A 21432-nucleotide genomic window follows, 5' to 3' on the forward strand; every position below is an offset into this window, starting at 1 on the left:
ATGAAGAAAAAAGTCCAGAACAGATAAATTCACAAAATATGAGTTTTAGCTACTAAGTGGTCAATAACTAATAACTAGTAACTAATCAATAACTAATAACTAGTAAGTAACGCAAGTTAAAGCAAAAAAGTTTTTCCCTCATCAAATTGTCAAAGAAAAAATGGTCTCCTCCAGTGTTAGTGTAGATAAAGGCAAACAAATATGACTGTTCTAACCTTTCACTCAAAATTCCACTTATATTTATCCAAAGAAATAATTACGGATATGTGCCAAGTTTTATTTTGTAAGAATGTACATAAAAGAGTAATTTATAAGAACAAAATAGAACAAGCTAAATACTAAAAAGTAGAGCTTTGATTATCAAGTTTTGATGCTAATTATTATAAGGTATGATATAAATATTACGCAATCATTATAATTACATTGTTTTTTTTATGTATTTGCGATATTTCTGTATTGCCTAGTTATCCAATAAGGAAATATTATTAAATGTTGAACTTGAAAAATGTTATTTAAACAAGAATAAGAAACAATGATGCCCAAAAACACGGACATCATTAAAAAGGAAAGGAAAGGCAGAACAAGCACTGCTCATCTCTTTCCCATTTCCCACTTTCCGTTTAGAAGCTGGTATATCAAAAATCCTTAGAGACCCAGGCATATCACATTACACAATACAGATGGACAGAGAGTTCTGCCTTAAAGATCTTACTGATCTTTTGCTTATTTTTTTCTTTTCATTATTTTTTTAAATGGGAAGATGGAGAAGAAAAGGAGGCAACGGGTTTACTTTGTAAGTGTTTTCTTCATATAAACTCTATTTTAAGATATCGCTTAAAAACACTATGTGCTAAGTCTCCTTGGTCCTACATGGGGATCATACGGAATGAAAATTTATGGTGACAGAAAAGAACTGTTTCCTGTTGAGCACTATAATTTGCACCAGGTTGAGAAGCATAATTATAGCCTGAACTTGTTCACAAATGTATGAAAACTCTTCTACTATTATTTCTAATTAAAACTAATCTGGCCCACGATTAATTTGAGGTAGCTGGAATACATTTATTTTCCTATTATTACGGGAAAGAAAAATGAGTAATTTCCTGAGTACAATGCAGGATAGTCATCTAAATGGATACTTGCTTACCTTATAATCAAAGTTCTCATTTAAGAAGTTTTTACGAAGTGCATCTGACAGGTACAGAACTGTTGTAATAATAACGCTAGTGATAAAAAAAAAGAATACACATTAAGTTGGAAACTTCACATTAATGAAAATCATTGATTAGATAAGAATCAAAAGCAACTAAGATAAAAGAAAACCTTCTTCAGTAAGCATGTGGAACAGCATTACATAATTCATATTTGAAATAAAAAAGAAAAGCAATGCCAGGCAAAAAAGACAAAGAAAAAGAAAGTCTATCACTGAAGTCAGGTTCTTTGCAATGACATACAGAAAGATTTATGGTTCCATGACTCAGACCCAAATGAATGAATCTCTTGATGTTTTATAATGCTTTTATTAATTTCTGAACGAATCCAATGATTTAACACAAATATCCCATATTTGATTAACATGGAAGAGAGCCCCACTTTTTAAAAATGCAGGGGGAAAAAATGGAGGCCAAAGATGAAATGGATAGGACAAAATGATAATTCTATCATTTCTTAGGAGGGGTCTTCTTTCTGCTCTTCGCCGTTTAAGGTGCTAGGGGACACACAAGATCTATAGAAGTCAGATTGCCTCTCTGTGGCAACAAGAGCCCCATAAAGAAACAAGTACAGACTGCAGAGACTATCTAACCCAGCACCAAGCTGTGTGAAACTGTGAGTGTCGCAGGAACTCAGAGAACGGGGCATCTCAGGGCTGGAGAAATGAGGGAAAGCCTGCCAGAGGGTACATATGCAGCCATATGGATCTTGCTAGGGAGATGAAAAAAGAAGGATTTGATAAGCATGCTTGATTAATTCTAGAGTTATGTAATTTGTTCAAAATCTTTTTGTAGCTGTAAGAATATATTATATGCAAAACTGTATGGAAAATTGAATGCATTTCCAATTGGTTCATTTAACGTTAGCAGTAGATTGAAACAAGACAGGCCACTCCCCAAACTACTGTAAACTGAGCCCCAGGGGGTGATACTTAAAGCCTCTTTGGCCTTTTCTGAGATGCACGTGCACGACTGCTTGTGATGTGATGTGTCCTGGCATCCCAGGATTTGGGATGCCAGGACACAGTTGTATGACCCGAGGTGAAACAAAACAAAACAAAACAAAACAAAACAAAACAAAACAAAACAAAACAAGACACTCCGCTCCCTCGCCCCCCGCAGCTGCTTCACACCTTCCTTACCCTACTAGCAAAACACAGATTGGAAGAATATTTACTAGTGAGAACAGTGTCTGTAGTCTTTGAAGCACATACATGTTCATTTTTGTTACCTGTTGGAAAACTAACAATTACAGCCTTCCCGTGGGGATGAGGGAACATTTTTGAGGCGAAGGGGTTAGATGTCAGAGTTGAAGGCAAAGAAAAGGAAGGGGAGAAAGGCGTCATTCCGTGGGCAGCTGCCCACCAGCAGCGGGCACTGCGGGGTGCATACACGCTCCGTGTCATTTACATCCTTCCGGGCATCTTCCTGTGACAGCTCAGGATCAGCAAAGACTGAGAGGCCTGTGGTGGGTGCCTTTGGCCCCCACAACGGAGATGGGAATTTCATGTCACAGAGGTAAGTCGCCTGCAAACAGCAGTATAAGGTGGCACTTCTCCACCGATACTGGCAAAGTCCATGATGATAATGAAGAGATCATGAAAGGTCCCTAAGGGGTTCACTCAAATCTTGCTAAAGGACACGAAAGCTTAATTATCAGAGAATAGATTGCTACTAGGCAAGGAAGCGGTTCTTTGCTCAGCGTCTAGTAGAAAATCATTGGACCTCAAAGCTTAAAGAAGAAGAAAGTGCATCCTTAATATGTGGTTCTAAGCACAACTTCCTGCTTTGACATTCAGTGGAGAAATATACACAATCTCACTAACACCTGAGTTTTATGTAAAAAGCCACCTTCCGGCCCACAAACCCAGCTGGAATTTTGGTTCAGAAACAACCCTAGTGTCAGTGAAACATGACATACCCGGGATTTAGACTATTGGGCCTGAGGTCCTGGGAAGAAGACAGCAGACTCAGTCTTCCACGTGAGAGGCTACCCCAAGGCAAAGATCATGCGTTTGTAATTTATATGCCGGGTGCCACACACACACACACACACACAACTTCTCAGTTTCTTGAACTGCACTTGAAGTAGACAGAGCAGGGCTTCTCAGCCTTTGCTGGGTATCTGCTGGTCTAGTTCAAAGCAGGTGACTCAGCAGGCCTGGGGTGGGGCCTGAGATTCTGCATTCCTAACAGGATTCTCCCGCTGTTGACCTCCCCGCCCTTTGAAGAGCAGGGCTCTAGAGAGGCCCGAGTTAGAAGAACATTCCAACAAACTCTGCTCCCCATTCTCCCGGCTTCTAGAATTTTCGGCTAATAGCTATTTTTGTGGCTCTTCAATAGGGCTCTGTCCTTGCTCTCAATTGAACGCCTCCAAGGCTACCTGATCATGCGGCCCTGCAGGCATAGGGGCTTTGGGAAATCCTGAGTCCTGAAACAGTTCCAGGATCAAACACAAAAACTGCAAAATGAAAACTGAAAAATGGTTCATCACATGTCCACAGAACGCAACATGATCGATTTCATTAATTGTCCAATTTAATATTCATGCAACTTCTATTACACTAAAAAAATTGCAGGTTACTTTTTATAACTTCGCAAGCATTCCTAAATATACAGAAATGTGGAGAAACCACAGCCAATTAGAATTAACTGATTTATTCATGGGCCAATAATTTAAAAAGCAAAATGTTAAAATTGTTCTTCACCTTTTTCCTTCAGTAAAATAGATCTAATGTGGCACGTGGGTCTATTTAATATGTTTGTATGATGAGGGGTAAGACCTCTAAAAATAAGACTTCCACATGGCTAGAAAGATCGTAACAGGACTTCAATGGCTTTTCATTTATGCTTAGAACATTCAGCCCAAGTTACAGAGGTACCTCCCAGAGCTTTAGCTGGTAACTCAGCACTGACTCAGTTTCCAGGCACCCAGGTCCCCAAGCCAGGTAAGGCATTTTCACATTTTCGCTCCTTCATTGCAGCGGATACCTCTGGTGTTTAGGGATCTTTCTTCACTTGTTCCAATTTATCCAGAACCATGTGGCTCCTTCGGTCTTATTCTTTTAGTCATGACTCAGTTTCTGAATATTGGGACGTTTCAAATCTCAGGGCTTCAATTCAATAGCTAAGAACGGTTTGCAATCTGTTACTATCAATAGTCAAATCACTGATATCTGCCAGAGAAACGCAGGCACAGGGATTACTTCCGACAACCATAACCTACGGGCACAGCGTGATAAAATGTACACAGAAAAGAGAACCGGGTACACAGGAAATCAAAGTCATTTCCTTTGATTTCTCAGTTTTCCAGTTGCCCCCACATTCGGGGGTTTCGGGAGTATCTCCACGCTATGCTATTTCTCCCCCTGTAGAAACCTCATCTATAATTCATCCTTTTGAAAACTATTCCAACCTGAGAATCACTCAAGACCCATTTCTCTGCTCTCTTTTAGAGCAAAACTCTTCTAAGGAGCTGCCTGTAATGACTGTTTTCACTTTCTCAACTCCCACCTGCTCTTACATTCATGCAGATAAGGCTTTCTCACCTCCTACCACTGCACTGAAAGAAACACTTGTCAAGGTCACCAGTATCTACACCAAACCCTGGGGCCAACTGTCAGTCTTTACCTTCCCCAACCTCCCAGCAGCTGTTAATAGTCCTTCCTTCATGAAACACTTTCTTCCTAGGATTATTCTCTGCTGGTTCTCACTGCATATCATGGCTGTCCTTCCTATTCTCCTTTGCTGGACGCCTCTCCACGTCCTAAGCTTCAACATGCCAGCACGTTGCAGGGTCCAGTCCTGTGCTTTTGTCTTTTCAGTCTACACTTCGTGGGGGTCCTCATTTAGTTCCAGGGCTTCACATACTGTCCACGTGCTGGGATCCTCAAACGTACATCTGAGCCCTGACCTCTTCCCTGAGCTCCATACACACATCTGGCCCCCCTTTCTACATCTCCACCTGGATATCTAACAGCATCTCAAACTGTGGTCACCATCAGTTTCTTCACCTCGCCCACCACTCCTCTCTCAGTATTTCCCCCCTAAGTAAATGGGACCATCACCCATCCTCAGTTCAGGCCAAAATTCAAAGGGTCAGCTTCAATTTCTTTTCTCTCCCATCCACATCAGTCATCTGCAAGTCTCGACATCTCTATCCTCAAAATCAGTCTTCTCACTACCTTCTTGCCACCCACCTGTTCATGCCATCGTCCTCTTGCCTGGTTTGCTGTATCTGCACCTGACTGGACCCTCCTGGTTTCTCTTTTGTGTCTCTGCCCCCCAACGTCCGGGCCCTGTGTTCCTCTGCTAACCTCCTCTCTACCAGTCCCTTCTGTCCTCGTGTTTTAGCCACACTGAATCTTTCAGCTCCTTGAATGTGCAGTACTCAGTGACCACAGGGCCTTTTTCTGTGCTGTTCCTGTTGACGAGAACTTTCTTTCTTTACTGTTTGCCTGTAAACTCCTGCTTTTCCTGTCAGCTCATGTTCACTCCCTCATGAAAGTCCCCTCCAATCCCAGTCCAGAATAAAGTTCCTTTCATAACATCTCATATTGCTGTGCTCTCTTTATGACATTTATTTCATACATCAGGCACCGGGCAGTACGTGCGGGATGAGTGGGTCAGTGAAGGAATGGACGAATTCCCCCAAGAAACTCCGATTCCATGAATCACCTATTTGCTATACAGACCTCATTTGAGAGTTAAAGGTAATGGGCAACTGAACCGTTCAGTGTTTTTTTGGTGGGAAGAAAAATACGAAAGAAAATGTACGGTATGTTTGAAGCCAACATGCACACAAGATAAACAAAATAAGGGCCTGGAATTTCAACGGCAGGGCCAACAAGTTTTTACTTTCCTCAGTAAGCAAGTCTGTTAGAAGAGTCATCTCCTTGAAAATATGCCTAAAGCTGTGACTTTATTTTTGTACTGTATTTTGCAACGTGTATGGGAAGGGGGCGGAGAGAAACTAGTCTCCAAGTGTCCTGTATTTTTGGTAGTTTTCATCTGCCTCATGTTCCTTCTCTCTCCAATTGAGCAAGAAGACATCTAAAACATCCACCGAGAACTCCCCCTGGGCACAATACAACATTGCAAGCAAGCAAGAGAAGTCACGTTTCCTGTCCTCGTGAAATTCAGCCTGGAACCTGTTACCCATTATGAGACACTCGGGTGGCACGAAACAAAAGGCCACACGAATCACCAGGTGTCTGGTCATAGCTTTTGGCTGGACTTCACACAAAGCATGGAAGCTATAGGATTTGGGACAACACAGTTTATGGATGAAACTTAAGGGCATTTCACTTCCTTGAAAACACAGGAAGAAAGGACCAACACATGCAATAATATATATTCTGGGGGATGAGCTACTCAGTTGAGTTCAAGGGTAGGACAACAGCAACTTCTCAGCTAGTTATTATCAACTGGACAAAAGTGGGCAGTAAGAGTAGGAATTTGCGGAAAATGCTTCTGTGAGGGGCCTTGATCAAATATTTGCCTAAGAAATTAGTAGCATGGATGAAAAAGGAGATCAACCTCAGACATGTAGACGTAGCTCCTGCGACTTGCGTCTGCAGTTTAGCAAAGGGGAACCTTTTCCTTCCAGTGTATGCTCTTTAACATATTGAACGTATCTTCAACATATTTCGGAAATTAACTTTTCTCCCCATATTGTAGAAGTTAACTTTTTTTCTTTACAGGCACCGCACAAGTAGCTGAAGGCCTAGCGTATTTCTGGACTATAGACTATACTACCGCATTTGTAAAGCAAGAGAACATCTCACATGCTTTTGAATGGGCTAGGGTTCGGGCTGCTAAAGGAGGAAATAAGAGGGAAGGAGTAAAGAACAGCAGAGAGCAGGTGCTTCCGCAGGCCCTGGAGTCCTGCCTAGGAGCTAGGCTGGACCTGCCACTGCCAGGGGAGAAGCAGGGGCCATTCCCATTGGCACAGACTTGGGTGGCAATGGAATGAGACTGCTGCATTTAGTAAAGGTTAATGGCCGTTTTCTCGGGTTTGCTATGGGAGCAATCGCCCGTGTGGACGTATTACACAGAGCTCCTCACAAACAAAATCATATTCCTATTTGGTTAACACTGTAGATGAAAACCTGGAACATAACGTGTTTACTCAAAAGCAGGCTGAATACTTCCAGGTCTGTTACCTACTATTGTGACCATGACGTCTTTGTAAACGGAGTAGAGCTTTTTAGGAGGGGCAGAGAGAGATAACATTTAATATCAAAAACACCTCATGGTTGTCATGGTTTTCAGGAAGCTCAAGCAGAGCCTGTATACATAAGGAACAAAATGTCAAATTTACTTTCCGTTTGAATTTCTGCCATTGAAAATTCTAACTCAAGTCAAAACATCCCTGCACACAGGGTGGGCAGAACGACCCAATGATGATGCTGTGTGATGACGTCAGCAGCTGGGACTCCTCCCCCTCTGGCTCTCTGGATTGTCGTGTAGCCCTGGCCAGGACCCCAGAAAGTTTGATCTCTGCTAATAAGGCCAGATATGTGACCAAAAGCTCCCACATAAATCTGTAGCATCCAGACACCCAGATGAAGAGATACTTGATTCTCCTCACAGATATCAAACTTAATATGCTAAATTCCAAAGAGGACTATTTCAGGAGTCTCAATTAGTCTTCCAAATGGAAAGCTGCTTCTGTACTTATGTAAAACATAACATGCCATATTTCACTATTTGTTACTTCACGAAGTTTTTAACATATCATTTTCACACCTCCACGTCTATAAATGTATACTGCAGCACCAGACACATTCGGCATGTCTAATCAAAACCAATTCCTATATTTCTGGGGCCACCATCATACCTGGGCATCGGGGGAGCACCCAGGGTGTCTCTGGCCCATGGATCGATACCTGGAGAAGCCCACCTTCATGAGGCTGTTGGGGATTGGAGAAGAAGAGAAAGGAGCAGGCACACGTGGGCTGGAAGGTAAGCGTGCTTAGGAAATGGGGTAAATTACAAGTGTGGAAGTAAAGCCCAGGCCGGTTTCCTACAGAACTTTACCTTCATTCTGCAACCCTGAGACATCAGAGAAAGGAAGCAAGGGGACAGATGAAGCCGTGACACTTCCTCTCTGCCACGGCTCCCGCCTTTCTGACTGGCCCCCAATCTCCTTTCCTCACTCCTATTCCTTCAAGCATTGACCTCAGATTATTACTTTTTGCCTGATATGCTTAACACAAGCTAATTTGAGCAACTCTGAGATTCAACTTTACATCATAACTTCCCAAACGTCTGTCTGTAGTTCAGAGTACAACTGTCAACTCTCCACTAGCCATGTCACTTAGATGTATAAAAGGCAGATGTCCACCTCGGGGTCAGATGTCATTTCCAGCACTCAGTACATGTATTCTGCTCAGTTAAAATGAATTAAGAAACAACAGAAATGGCTCAAGTGTCCAGCAACAGGGCTGGTTAAATAAACTATGGTACATCCATTCAATGGAATACTATATAGATATAAAAGAAAAAAAGAAAAGAGAAGGAAGAGGGACTTTCTCTGTATAAATAAGGAAATAAGGAAAATCGTCAGGATTTCTAAAGGAAAGAACATAGTGTAGAAGAGTGTATACACTCTGCTTCCTGCAAGGCTGTGCATATAGGGACACTAGAATGACCAGGAAGAAAGTAACCAGAGTGGTCACTACCAGCTGGGGCAGGGGGTTAACAAGGTAGGTGTAGTGGCACTTCTCAGTGCATCCTCTGTTACACTGTTTGATTTTTCAGCCACGTTAATATATCACCTACTTAAAACAAATAGTAATAAACTTTTTTAAAAAGTGAGTGAAGTTAATTCAGAGGCAAAGAAAAAGAACCCCAGGACGTGGAGGTTTTGAACTTGAGACCCAACTCCAAAGGTCGCGCAGTGCTCTGCTCAACCCCTCAACAATGCACTGCGAGTATCATCAACCGAGACGTCTTACTTGTTAGCCACGAGGCGCATAACAGTCCAGTCCTTCGGAAACATCTCTGGGCGTATCAATATCCGGAACACAGTAAATATCTGCAGCAGGAAATCCTTGGGGAAGGAGGAAACAAACCATTTTGTGGAGTTATTGTAACTGTCAGCGCGCACACACACACACACACACGCACGCACGCTGCTGCTGTCACCATTTCTAACGCAGTGACAGAGAAGAAGGGAACATGACTTCAAACCTTGACCATCACCTTCCCCGTTCTCAGCACCCAATCAGGTTGCTGTCCTGCTCTCAGGTCCCCTACTCTATCTCTTACTCATGCACAGTGGACATGACTTTCCATCTCTTCCTGCAGGCTCCAAAAACGTAGGTTTTAGAAATAAAATGGAAAACTAGCAACAGAAGATTAGCAGGCAAATGTATTCTGTTTCTCCTACTACAGTGTCTTAAACATCAGAACTTTTCGACCCAAGGGAACCATATACAGTGCTGGCCCAGTTCTGCTTCCTTTTAAGTGGTATCAAAATTTAGAAAGTTACGTTCATTAAAAAGCACCTTAAGCAAACACCCATGTTCCTTAGAGAGCATTCTGAAGATGCAATATTAATGGAATGCGTGAGTTTACTGGATCGGAGTGTGCTGGGGGAACAAACACCAACAAGAGTGTGGGCTAAGTCAAGCGCAGTTAACAAGTGTTCAGAAGCCATGAAAGTGTAAAGGTTTTCTTTATTTTTTTCTTTATTTTTCAATTACAGTTGAGTGTTCAGGTATTCTTCACTGAGATCCCATACCAGGGGCAGTGGCATTTACTAAAGTATTATCTTTAACCAGATTACCTGGAAACACGCTTGACAAGAAGCTCCCATCAGACATGGAAAATATCTTTTCTTAAAATGTTGCAATAAACAGGGCCCAGAATGCTACCGCACATTATACTTAAAAAGGAATCAAGCAGATAACACACCACATGTAATGAATGAAATGCAGCTTGCCCTCTCAAAAAGAGACGGGCTCAATCCAGCTGTGACTTTATTAACTAGAAAACTTAATGTTTTTTTTTTTTGTAACTTCAAGTGCTGCTAGGAAAATCTCTAACAACTTGACTGAAAGCATGGTGTTGCTTAAAAAATTAAAAACTATGAGTTTTGTTTATCAAACCCAACAACACATTATGTGAAACATGTAAACTACGTGCATATAAAATTTATGGTTGTTACTCATAACCAAAAGATAGAAAGACAGAATCTAAAAAAACCAAAAAAACATGTGGTAGGTGTGTGTGTGTGTGTGTGTGTGTGTGTGTGTGTGTGAGAACGTACTCTAACAACCCTGATGAAGCCCATAAACATTTTGACAAGAACTTATTTCGGCTACTTTGGCATCAACAACACGTACGTTGACACGCACACACCGTGTGGACACGTGCCCACTAGATCATCGGTCTTTAAAAGGCCAGACAGATCCTGTCACGTCTAGACAATTTCCCAAATGTATTCCACTGCAGGTCAGATAATGTGGGGAAACACCTCACGTTCTAGCCCTCCCTGGGGATAGGTAAAGCTGAGAACCTCTTTTCAATGCATTTCTAAAACTCTCAATGGGCTTTCAGTTGATTCTTTCAGGTTTCCCAGACATGAATACATAGAACCCCTGCAGAAATTGATGCTTGTGTTCGCCTGTCAGAGAGTTATATCCACTGCAGTTTCCTACCTTGTTGCATTTGCTTAGATAGATATTAAAGAACAATGATAGTGGGGAGCCATTTGTTTTTCACAGTCCATCATTAGTAAGGAATAGTTTAAACAAACTCTTGGATGGGGTGCCCTTAGCAACAATGTGTGTGTGTGTGTGTGTGTGTGTGTGTGTGTGTGTGCGTGTGTGTGTGTGTGTGTGTGTGTGTGTGTGTGTGTGTGTGCAGGGGGAGGGTGATGTCAGCTGCACAGAGGGAAAAAATGGCTGAAAGAACTGGCTAAGGAAGCAAGACATCCATCTTACAGGCGAGCAAATTTGGTGGTTCATCTGTAATGCTGGGGACTGAGGGACAGTTATTCTAGGTATAGGTGTTTTCCTAGTCCCCTGTATCTCACAAAATAAAAGGCATGGCAGGCAGTAACATTGTGCCAATGCCTATGTATTAATGTAACATTTTATTTCCCCTAAGAAAACTTTTCCGTCTCAAGCAGTTTTTGAAAGTATCCATTCAAGCTTCAGCTACCTTTCCAGAACCAAACACACTGTCGTGCAGGAAGCTTATAATGAAAATAAGAGAAAAATGTACTGAAAATCAGAAAACCGAGATTTTAATCACAGCTCTGCAAGTAACTAGCTTAATGACTGTGGCAACTTATTTTGACCTCCTTGGACTTGAGCTCTCAGACTTGGAAAATGAGGGGGCTTCAAGCTCCCTTGTGGTTAAAGGAGATAAAAAAGAAAAGTTAATATGATCATTCATCAATTCATGTAGTACACAAACATTGTCCTTATTTCTAAACTGTTGGCAAATGTTTCAGATGGTCACACAAACACCTTCCACTGTGACACTTATATGTAATTTAGTTCAGCAAGTATTTCTCATCAATTGCTGGGAACAGGTTTCATTTCAAACTCAGTTCCAATACTGTAAAGCACTAAGACCTGAATGCTAGAATCTTCAATGTCCCCATCCTTCTGTTCCCAAATACAGTGGCACTTCCTTGTCTGGACTCTCCAAGAGTACTTTTCAGCTCTGATCATTTCACTAAACATGTGCTTTTGCATAGATATATAAAATTATTTTGCACACATAATAATAACTAAGTAACCAATTACACAATTAAAAAACATTGTTACAATAATATTCCGGTTTAGATAGCACAAATAAGTATTTCATATGCCAGCATTTTAAAATTGGCAGCCTCGGAGCAGCTTCTTATTTCGTTTACTTCTTTTTTAGTGTGTTGACTTCAGATAACACAAATGGTAATTAAACTGCATTGCTGGTTATTATTCAAGTAAGGGTTCAAAATAAAAAGAATGAATCAGGGAGCTGATACTTTACAGAAATACTTTTTCATCAGTGCAAGAGATTCAAGTAAGGCAGTTCATGTGAAACCCTTCCTAAAGAAAAAAAAAAGTCCCATATTCAAACAGAAAAGAAAGCAGGAGCAGTTGTTATGGTTCCAGAAATGCCACTAACGTTTATTCACTCATATACATTGGGTGCTTTACTACGTGCCACGCACTGTATTATATGCTGGAGACACCTAGTGGGGTAAGACATATCCTTTCCTTCATTATGCGAGAATATTTATGCAGGGCCTGTAACGTGCCACAGCACAGGAAGTCAGACGTGATCTTCACCTTCATGGAGCTCACACTGTTGTGGGAGAGATCAGTAACAATCTAAAACCACACAGATCTATGCATGCATCGCCAGTGAGGGTAAGTCCGAGGGCCCGGTGGTCCACGCAGAGGAAAGAGCACCTGGCAGGCCTCAGAGGCAACAGAGAACAGGGTTGCTCGGACACAGTCAGTGGCAAGAAAGGAGCTGAAAGATCAACAGGGATAAATGATGGATGGATGGAGGGATAGGGAGATAGATGGTAGATAGATAGATAGAGAGAGAGAGAGAGAGAGAGATCATAGATAGAGAGATAAGTAGATAGATAGATAAAAGATAGACAGATAGATGATAGATAGATAAATAGATAAGTAGATAGATGATAGACAGATCATAGACAAATACATGATACATAGATAGATAGATAGATAGATAGATAGATAGATAGATAGATAGATAGATGATAGAGATAAAAAAACAAGTGGGGACCAAAGAAAAACAAATAAATGAGACACAAATAAATAGGGACAAATCAAAGACAAATAAATAAAGATAAAGAAAGATAAAGAAATCTCATACCTTTCTATGGTAAGCAGTTGGGAAATTTACCCTGAGAGCCTTGTGGGGACACTGAAGTGTCTGATGCAGATATGCGAGGGGACCAAATTCATATTTTATAAGGATTGTCTGACTAGAATGTATAAAAAACTGTCTTGTGTTTGCACATGATACCATGAAATCAGGACAGGAATTAGGTGTATGGAACAGCATTGGTGAGACACAGAAGGCGGAATTCTGAGATCAGGAAATTTGAGCTAAGACATCCAAAAAAGACACCATCGGGAGGCAGGTAGACCAGGATGTTGTCTTGTTCTGCCAAAAGCAATGAATGGGACAGAGCCTTCTCACAATACATTTCCTTTACTTATGACTTAGATTATAGTCAAATGTTAGTTTAAAAAGTTGCCACAAATTTCAAACGTGTAACACTTTTGACATGGGATTTAAATTCAATTCAAGGGTGTTAAGAATCATTATCACACTGAAATTCATATCCTTAAAATTAAATGTTTAAGTACCTTATATAATAATAACTCCCAAATGGCCCTCAACCTTCGAGGGCTATAGAACTATTTTTTTCTGTAATAAAGACTAGAAGTCAAAATAATTATATGGGAAAAAAATAGCTTGTGAAGCAAGCAGACATTTAATTATTTATTTTTTTAAAAAAGGGCAGACATCTATTAAGAGGCTTGATTCATTCCACAAAGATTAATATTCCAGGCTCTGCACTTAAGACAGAGTGACACAGTCGTTACTCTCTCCGAGCCCGCAGTCATCAAGAATACAAGGAAACAAATAATTAGAACGCATTGTTTCTTGCTAACACAGAGCAGGGGTGGGGGTGGGAGTGACGCTTCAGTCTGAGACGACTTCGTAAGAAAGTGATACATTGACAAATGTCTAACTATTATATTGCTTTGTGCACCTGAAAGTAATAAAAAAAAAGTTAAACAAAAAAAGAAAGAAAACAAAGTGATACCTGAGCTGGATTTTATAGCTTGAGTTGAAAGCAAGGAAGGGATTAATAGGGGTACAAATTAGACAATGAAAGTGACGTGGTGTTGGAGGAGACACAAAAAAAAAAAGATTCAGAGGAATTAAAAATTACATATATATATATGCACACACACACATATACACACCAGGGGTGCCAAAAAATGTGTACAAGTGGACACTTTGGTCAACGTTGCTCAAGCAGTAGTTCACTGTAATCAGAAGTGTCTGGACGCTGATGGTAACCACTTTGAGCACCTCTTGTAATTGCAGAAGTCAACGTGACTTGTATTCATCTTTTGTTATCGGTATGTGTTGAGTATTGCAATTTTAATACAGTTTTCCTTTCTTAAAAGGTATATATATATTTTTGGCACCTGCTATACATATACATATACATATACATATACATATACATATACATATACATATACATATACATATACATATACATATACATATACATATACATATATATATATATGATTTAAGAACTTTTCAGCGGCTGGAGTGAAAGGTGTTTGGAAAGGGTTGGAGGTCAAGGAGGCTGGAAGGCAGGCTGAGGACAGAGAAGACCTGACAGACTGGACGTGGTCCCGTAGGTACTGGGAACTCCTCAGACTCTAAACTTGGGTTGAGACTTGATCAGACATGACTTTTGAAAGCCGGGGGCCGTACCGCGGTGACAATGGAAGGTTCTAATAATGTTGCACGTAACTTCCAGGATGTGCATAACCTCACACCTTAAAGCAGGATCCCACATCTATATGAAAATTCCTAATCAACAAAGAACAGGATCGCACTGCTCTCTATATACATAAATGACAGGCTGTGGACAGAATTTTAGCCCCCGGAAGGTGGGTGTATAATAAAACATCACTGACTACAGAAGGAGGAAAAAACCCTAATCACATCTTCGCTTTTGCTTTTGTTCACTTGTAAAATAATGCCATGTTCTAGAGAAAGAAAGAATTCAACCTGCTGAGGAGCAGCCCGCAGGACCTCGCCCCCACGCACGCCCGAGACACGGTGAGTCACACCGCTCACACACAAGTACCCGAGGACCCAGGAGAAGAAATGGCATGTTGTTCAAAAGCCATTCTGAAGCCACTCCAACAGTAACCCTGGAGACAGCCAGGTTCTTCAAGCGAGAATGGAGTTAGAACGCCGCTAGTCTTAGCAGGCACTTGAGAACTACAGACTTTCCAATCTCACTTTGATTTAGAGAACCACTGAGAACTGCTGGGCCAAACTTTTCTCTGAATTGACAAGAAAAAAGCAGTGACATTAGGAATAAACAACAAAAATGTTAATTCTGAATAAAAAAATATGAATGATTTAAGTGTAAAAAATATTAATTTGGAAATCTCAATATATAATTTGTCAGTATCACTGAAGATGTAAAATGCACACCCCACAATCCAACAGCTCTACGTCCGGGAACTCCGTCTACAGTAATGAGAGCACAAGTCCATAGAGATTTATGCTGCAGGATATTTTTTTGGTTGGTTTTGCAATATCGTTTCTAATGTTAAAAATCAGAAACATCCTGAATGCCCATCAGAAGGGGAAGGATTAAATTATGCAGCATCATATAATGAGATTCAAAGGAATGCATGATACAGGCGGCTATATAATTATAACCCATATTATTGCACAATATGAATAGTATGATTCCATTAAAATGTGCACGTGAATATAGTGGAGAAAATGGTCTGTGAGGGCACAGCCCTGTGTGTTAACAGCAGCTGAGGATTAAACTGTACGTGTACGGAGGAGAGGCGGACGTAGAGTTTCACTTACCACATTAAACCAGTAAGGTTATGTAAGACTTTCAGTGTCCTATCCCTATATTAGTTATAATTTTCCATTTATCCCACTCTCTCAAGCTGTACTTTTCCTTATTGCGAGTTCCCTTATTCATTCAATTTCCAACCTAAGTGTATTATAGATACAAAAACCCCCGCATCACTCTCCCTCTCTATTAATTTGGCCTTCCTGAGACATTCCCACTTCATGATTAGAACCAACTTATTACTTTTAACATGTTGACAAATGACATGTGATACAATCAGAAAGCAAAGATTTGGGTTTAAAGTTTAGGGAAGGTGAGGAAAAAGCAGAGCTTAGCTGTCTGAGCGAAGAGCTCGCTGCTACGAGAATTCCCAGCCTCCCCGCCCTCCCAAGTCCCTGGGCATCATGTCAGCATCGATCCGCATTGTGGGGGTGGGGGGGGCGGGCAGTGAAAAGGTGCTGCGTGGAGCATAGCCCCGCACCTGTTCCATGGCATGGGGTGAGGTGTTAGCCATGGACATGCTTGCTGCGTACACACAGCACACTCACTTATGACTTCATGACTCAGACGCTGTGGTAACATGAAGGCATCAACTGAGACTGTTTTATTCATCTTGACAACCCGAATGTCTAGCCAAGGGGCTCAACAAATGTTCGTTGAACCAAATAATCGGCACACGTGACAAAGAACAGTGCCTCCCTCATGGGCTTTGTTTGACGATTAAATGAGTTACTATTAATCAACCTCTTAGGACAGCACCTTGCACGTGCTAAGTTCTACGTACATGTTTGCTGTTAGAGGTTCCCAGGGCCTTTACCATGATACCCGAATCCCAAAGTCCTCTAAGGTTTTGGGTTTTACAATCCATTGGCAACAAAACCTAAACTGAACTATTTATAGTCTTTGTTCCACACAGAATGAATATTTACCCGTAGAAAAATTAAGATGTTTGATTGTAGTTGCTACCACAAACCCCACTGGGGGTGCTACACAGCATACTGTATATGGGTCACATTATCTTTCTGAAATCCCCAAAATTCTGATTTCTGAAACACATTTGGTATGAAGGATTCTGGATAAGGGACAAGGGACCAGTGCTATTAATAGTATCTTTGAAAAATCTTGCATGATAGGTTTCAGTAGCATAAATAGGGATATTTGACATTGAAGCAAATAGAAAACAGGAAAAGTTTACTTGTCAGAAGGTGTCATCTGAACTAGTAAAATACAGATGAAAAGCAGATGACTAATCGGCCTTTACTAAAATCAATGGCCTGGAGCCTGCCTTCTCGCCAGCTGCTGCCCTCCCATCCTTGCACTGGGAAGCTAACCATCCTCCCAGTCCAGGCTAATTCCGACCCCTCCTGCTGCCTCCTCAGGGACCTCCGCCTGTGGGTTAGCACCTCAGAATGTCTTCAGTTTATCCCTCTCCCCAGCTCACATCATTAATATTTAAACATGCTTAAGTCTCATCCACCATAGACATTTCTCTGACATCCAAGGTTCTCCTTCAGTGGCCAAGGTCTCCTCCTCTTCTCGAAACAGGGTGTACATCCACTGTATCTTTTTTTTTTTCATTTCTCCATCCCCGACACATTGGCCTCTACCCTCACCACTGCACTGAAATTGCTCAAGTTCACCGACAACGTTAATGAACGCTTTTATGATATGACGTGGCCTTGCCGTAGCAGGCACTGTTCACGTCTTCCTCCTTCATGCTTAGGAGTCGATTTAGGTCCCTTAACTTCACACTCCACACGCTTCTTTGATGTTCACTTATTCCCCCGATGTCAGTTATTATTCACTGGCTGATAGTTTCTGAATCCACATATGTGGTCCAGCTCTCTCTCCTGAACATCAGACCGCGTCTGTAAGACATCTCCATTGGGATGTCCCTCAGGTGACCAAACTCTGGCTGAAACTGTTTATCTTGGGTCTGACATCTATATGCCGACACCCACTGGGTTCCTCAGGCACTGACAGCGACCAGCATCCAGCCAGGTCAGAGGACCTGGGAGTCATCTTCGACGAATCTCTCTCTTCCACCTTTTTATACAACCAGTCATCAGGTCCTGCCAACTCAGCCTCCTAAACTCCCCCACAATCTACCACCATGACCACTGGTTTCAGGCCTCAGTTACCTGTAGCTTAGATTAGCATCGATTCTTCAAAGGGTTGGTGTCCCGTCTTGACCGTAGCTAATCCATTTGCAATAGTGCAACCAGACAGGGCTTTCTTAACTCAAACGTGATCATCTTTCTCCCTTCTCAAAACTCTCCAGCTTCCATATGTCCTCCACACGAAGTCCGCACACATTCAGAGCCCACGTCTCACCATTCTCTTCCTCACACGCTACACTCTATCAGTCAACAAGTGTTTCTTGAATGTCTGCCATGAGCTTGGTGTGTTCTGGGATCTGAAGGGACAGCAGTGAACCAGCCAAAGTTTCCGACATCAAGGAGCTTATGACCTAGTGGCTAGGTTTGGGGATACACATAAACAAATAAACTAAAATATTCCAATTTCTAATAACTGTTATAAAGGTGGAGTGGCAAACATGCTATCAGTTAGGATATCTGGGTGACATTTTAGTGGAGAGATCTGAATGTCCCAGCCTGATATGTCCAGTACACTCATACTCTGCTTGCAGCTCTCAGCTGAGACGTCCCATGGGGAGTTTTCCTCTTATCCTGAGTTTGGGATGACACTTGACATCAAGTCCCAGATGCTCAGGCTCAGTGAGCTGACCCCAGGCAGTGGCCCCTCATGGTGCTAATACCTAAAACCAGTTTGATTTCCCATCCGACAGGGACTGAGCTTTCTGTTCCTGGTTCCATAACAAAACCGAGAGTACTAGGTATGCCTGCATTGCTCGATCTATGCTTCCAGAAGGACAGATGAAGTCATTAATATCATTAACCAATTTTCCTGGCCTGAGGCCCCGTTAATATTGAAGAAGGAAACATAAGTCCTGTGAGAAGCTGTGTGGCTGCCTGAAATGAGCCCACGTAAACCACTCTATTCATCACTTCCATTTGCTTTGTTGTTCACGTGAATATTAAAGCACAAAATTCAATACCGAGATTCAATTACTCATGTTTTCCAATTTATCCTTTGCTGTTATTTCTTTATTCCCAGATTCTATGAAAATATACAGCCTTTTCCTATATAAAGTTTTGAAACAGGAAGTCATAGACTTCTTAAGTAAAACCGAATGGCTCCTTAACCTTGTTAAATATCCAAAGTCTGATGAAAGTTAATAACTGTACAATTATCTTCCTTTTTAACCCCATGGACTTCTGTATGTAGAGTGGGTAAGTTCTAATACCTTTTTATCCACTTTTAATTCTAAACTCAAGAACGAATGTAAGCACGAAAAGCGTGGTATTTTCAGACGTGGGCTTATGTCAATCAACTGATTGTTAGGCAGACGACATCTGCCCAAACCTATTTCTTTACTTCATATAACTCGGCTTGTCAACTGCTCCAACGTAGCTGAAAGATCATTCTGAGATCATACAACATCCTCGAGGCAGTTAAAAGTCACAGATAAGCGACCCCTATGCACTGTGCATATTAAAAAAAAATCTACAAATCTCCCATAAGGTACTGTGACGTCTTCCATCATGCAACATTACAGTCCGTCTGTGCCCACTGTCCTATACTTCACCCCCAGCAGTGCAGCAACCCTTCCACTATGATGCTTTACGTATGAAGTTGTCTGGAAAACTGAAGAGATGGAAAAGAAATGAAAGCAAATAAGGACAGATGACAGGTCATTTCTCCGACTGAGGACAATCAACTCCTAAGCTTTTAGTGAACACCATAAAGGAAGCATTAAAGTTCCCGAAATATCAGCAAAAATTGGATATTTATAAACCCGGCATCAATATTTTTTATTTACTGTCAGCATGTCGGACTAGCACAGTGTATTTATTAGACTAGAGCTGATGGAGAATGTCAACTACCACTCTGTCTCCCTGGTCAGAACGTTGCAGCCAGAACTTCTCACTGTGGCTTTAGCGGGATGAGACCAGCTAATGTATTTCTACGTGCTCCCTTACCTTCTATGAAGGCAATATTTCCAAGTGCATGGAACCAGAGTTAGGCTATGTGCTTTGGTCTCGTTAGTTCTATCACTATTGCTGGTTTATTGCACTTTGATGGTAGGTGCTTTAAATCCTATATTCTTGTCCAAAGTAAGAGCTCATTACTTTGCTTGAGTACAGAAGTCTTAAAGAGCCAATATAGATGAGCAGATGTGTGGATGCAGCTGAGAAAAAAACAGCTTACAATTCAGTGGAGACAGGAAAAGCGATTGTCAAGGAATGTTCTGAACAATGACAAGTACCAACAAGAGAAGCTAAAAAGATACACCAAAAAAATGTTTTCATGTCACTTACCCGTAGTTCTTCTTTTGTATTGAAACTATCAAGAAGCTGTTGATAATGTCTATCTGTCATTTGTCGTAATAGGGACAGGAGACAAGCAACAAACTCCCCCTAATTAAAACAAAAAAAGGCAAGTATGTTTATATGTATATATATATATATATATTTTAGTAAGGACATAAAAGAACATCAGTGACTTACTCTGAACTACCCCCAAGTAGAACACACACACATACGCGCGCGCGCGCGCACACACACACACACACACACACACACACACAGACTCTGATCCAAACTCACCCTGCAAAGTCTTCTTAATCTAAATTAACCATAATAACACAGCAAAATTTCTCTCTGAGATGATTACCATTTCCTTGGTATGTTTAAGGTGGATTATTTTGCTTGGATGAAAGCTTTTCTCTAGGGAAGTAACACCACACACTTAAAGGAGAGAAGGCAATGAGGCCCCACCCATTCACCTGGCATTTCCTGTGCCTTCGTTCATTATTACCACTTGAGCCTCATACCAACGCTATGAAGTAGGAGGTGCGATGCTCATTTAAAGAAGGAAAAGGGAGGGGCCGTGGGCTAAAACACTTGCCCAAAGTCACACAGGTAGAAATCGGCCGAGTTGGAGTTTTATCCCTAGGTCTTTCTGACCAAAGTTCTTCGTGTAACGTTGTGCTCCATTTTTGAATTCACATGACCTTCGTTAGCTCATCACAGTGCCCACCTGCTAACGCAAGGTGTACAGAAAGCCACATATTGCATAAGTTGGTTTCAATCTCCTTTTAAAAACAGTTTAAGTTAATTGCAATCCTTTTTCAGGGGCTATGTGACTGACTCCAGCAAAGCCCAAATCTTAAAAATAATGAAAAAAGTGTACATAGCATCATAAATTTGAAGACCTGTAAAATTGCTATCACTTGCATTTCCCAATGCATTTCTAATTTAAAATATTTGTTTTCAATGCAACCAGTTTGGCTCAGCAAAGAATTTATCAGCTTCTAATCACATTTAAACAGTTGTAATCACAGCTAAAGGATTTTAACCACATTTAAAACAATATAAGCACAACAGGGAAAGCCATCAGTGGTAACTGTAAATTTGCAGAAATGCAGTTTAATTGGGAATCGGTTTCTTTGCATTTACAGGGAAGGAGACTATAGGCTCACACATAAAATTAGAGACTAAAAGCCCT

The 21432-nt window shown here is 41.2% G+C and overlaps 1 protein-coding gene across 2 annotated transcripts in view; it reads right to left on the bottom strand.

Annotated features, from left to right (window-relative positions):
* DOCK4 (dedicator of cytokinesis 4) overlaps positions 1 to 21432 on the bottom strand; it is a 364976-nt gene that overhangs the window by 62437 nt on the left and 281107 nt on the right. For both annotated transcript variants that reach the window (XM_074341023.1, XM_074341022.1), the window contains exons 26-28: positions 20244 to 20342; positions 9173 to 9267; positions 1148 to 1223 (exon numbers count right to left, since the gene is read on the bottom strand). In XM_074341023.1, coding sequence (XP_074197124.1) covers positions 1148 to 1223; positions 9173 to 9267; positions 20244 to 20342 — 270 coding nt within the window. The remainder of the gene's footprint in view (positions 1 to 1147; positions 1224 to 9172; positions 9268 to 20243; positions 20343 to 21432) is intronic.

This window comes from Rhinolophus sinicus, linkage group LG09, assembly GCF_036562045.2.
Source record: "Rhinolophus sinicus isolate RSC01 linkage group LG09, ASM3656204v1, whole genome shotgun sequence".
Taxonomy (NCBI): Eukaryota; Metazoa; Chordata; class Mammalia; order Chiroptera; family Rhinolophidae; genus Rhinolophus; species Rhinolophus sinicus.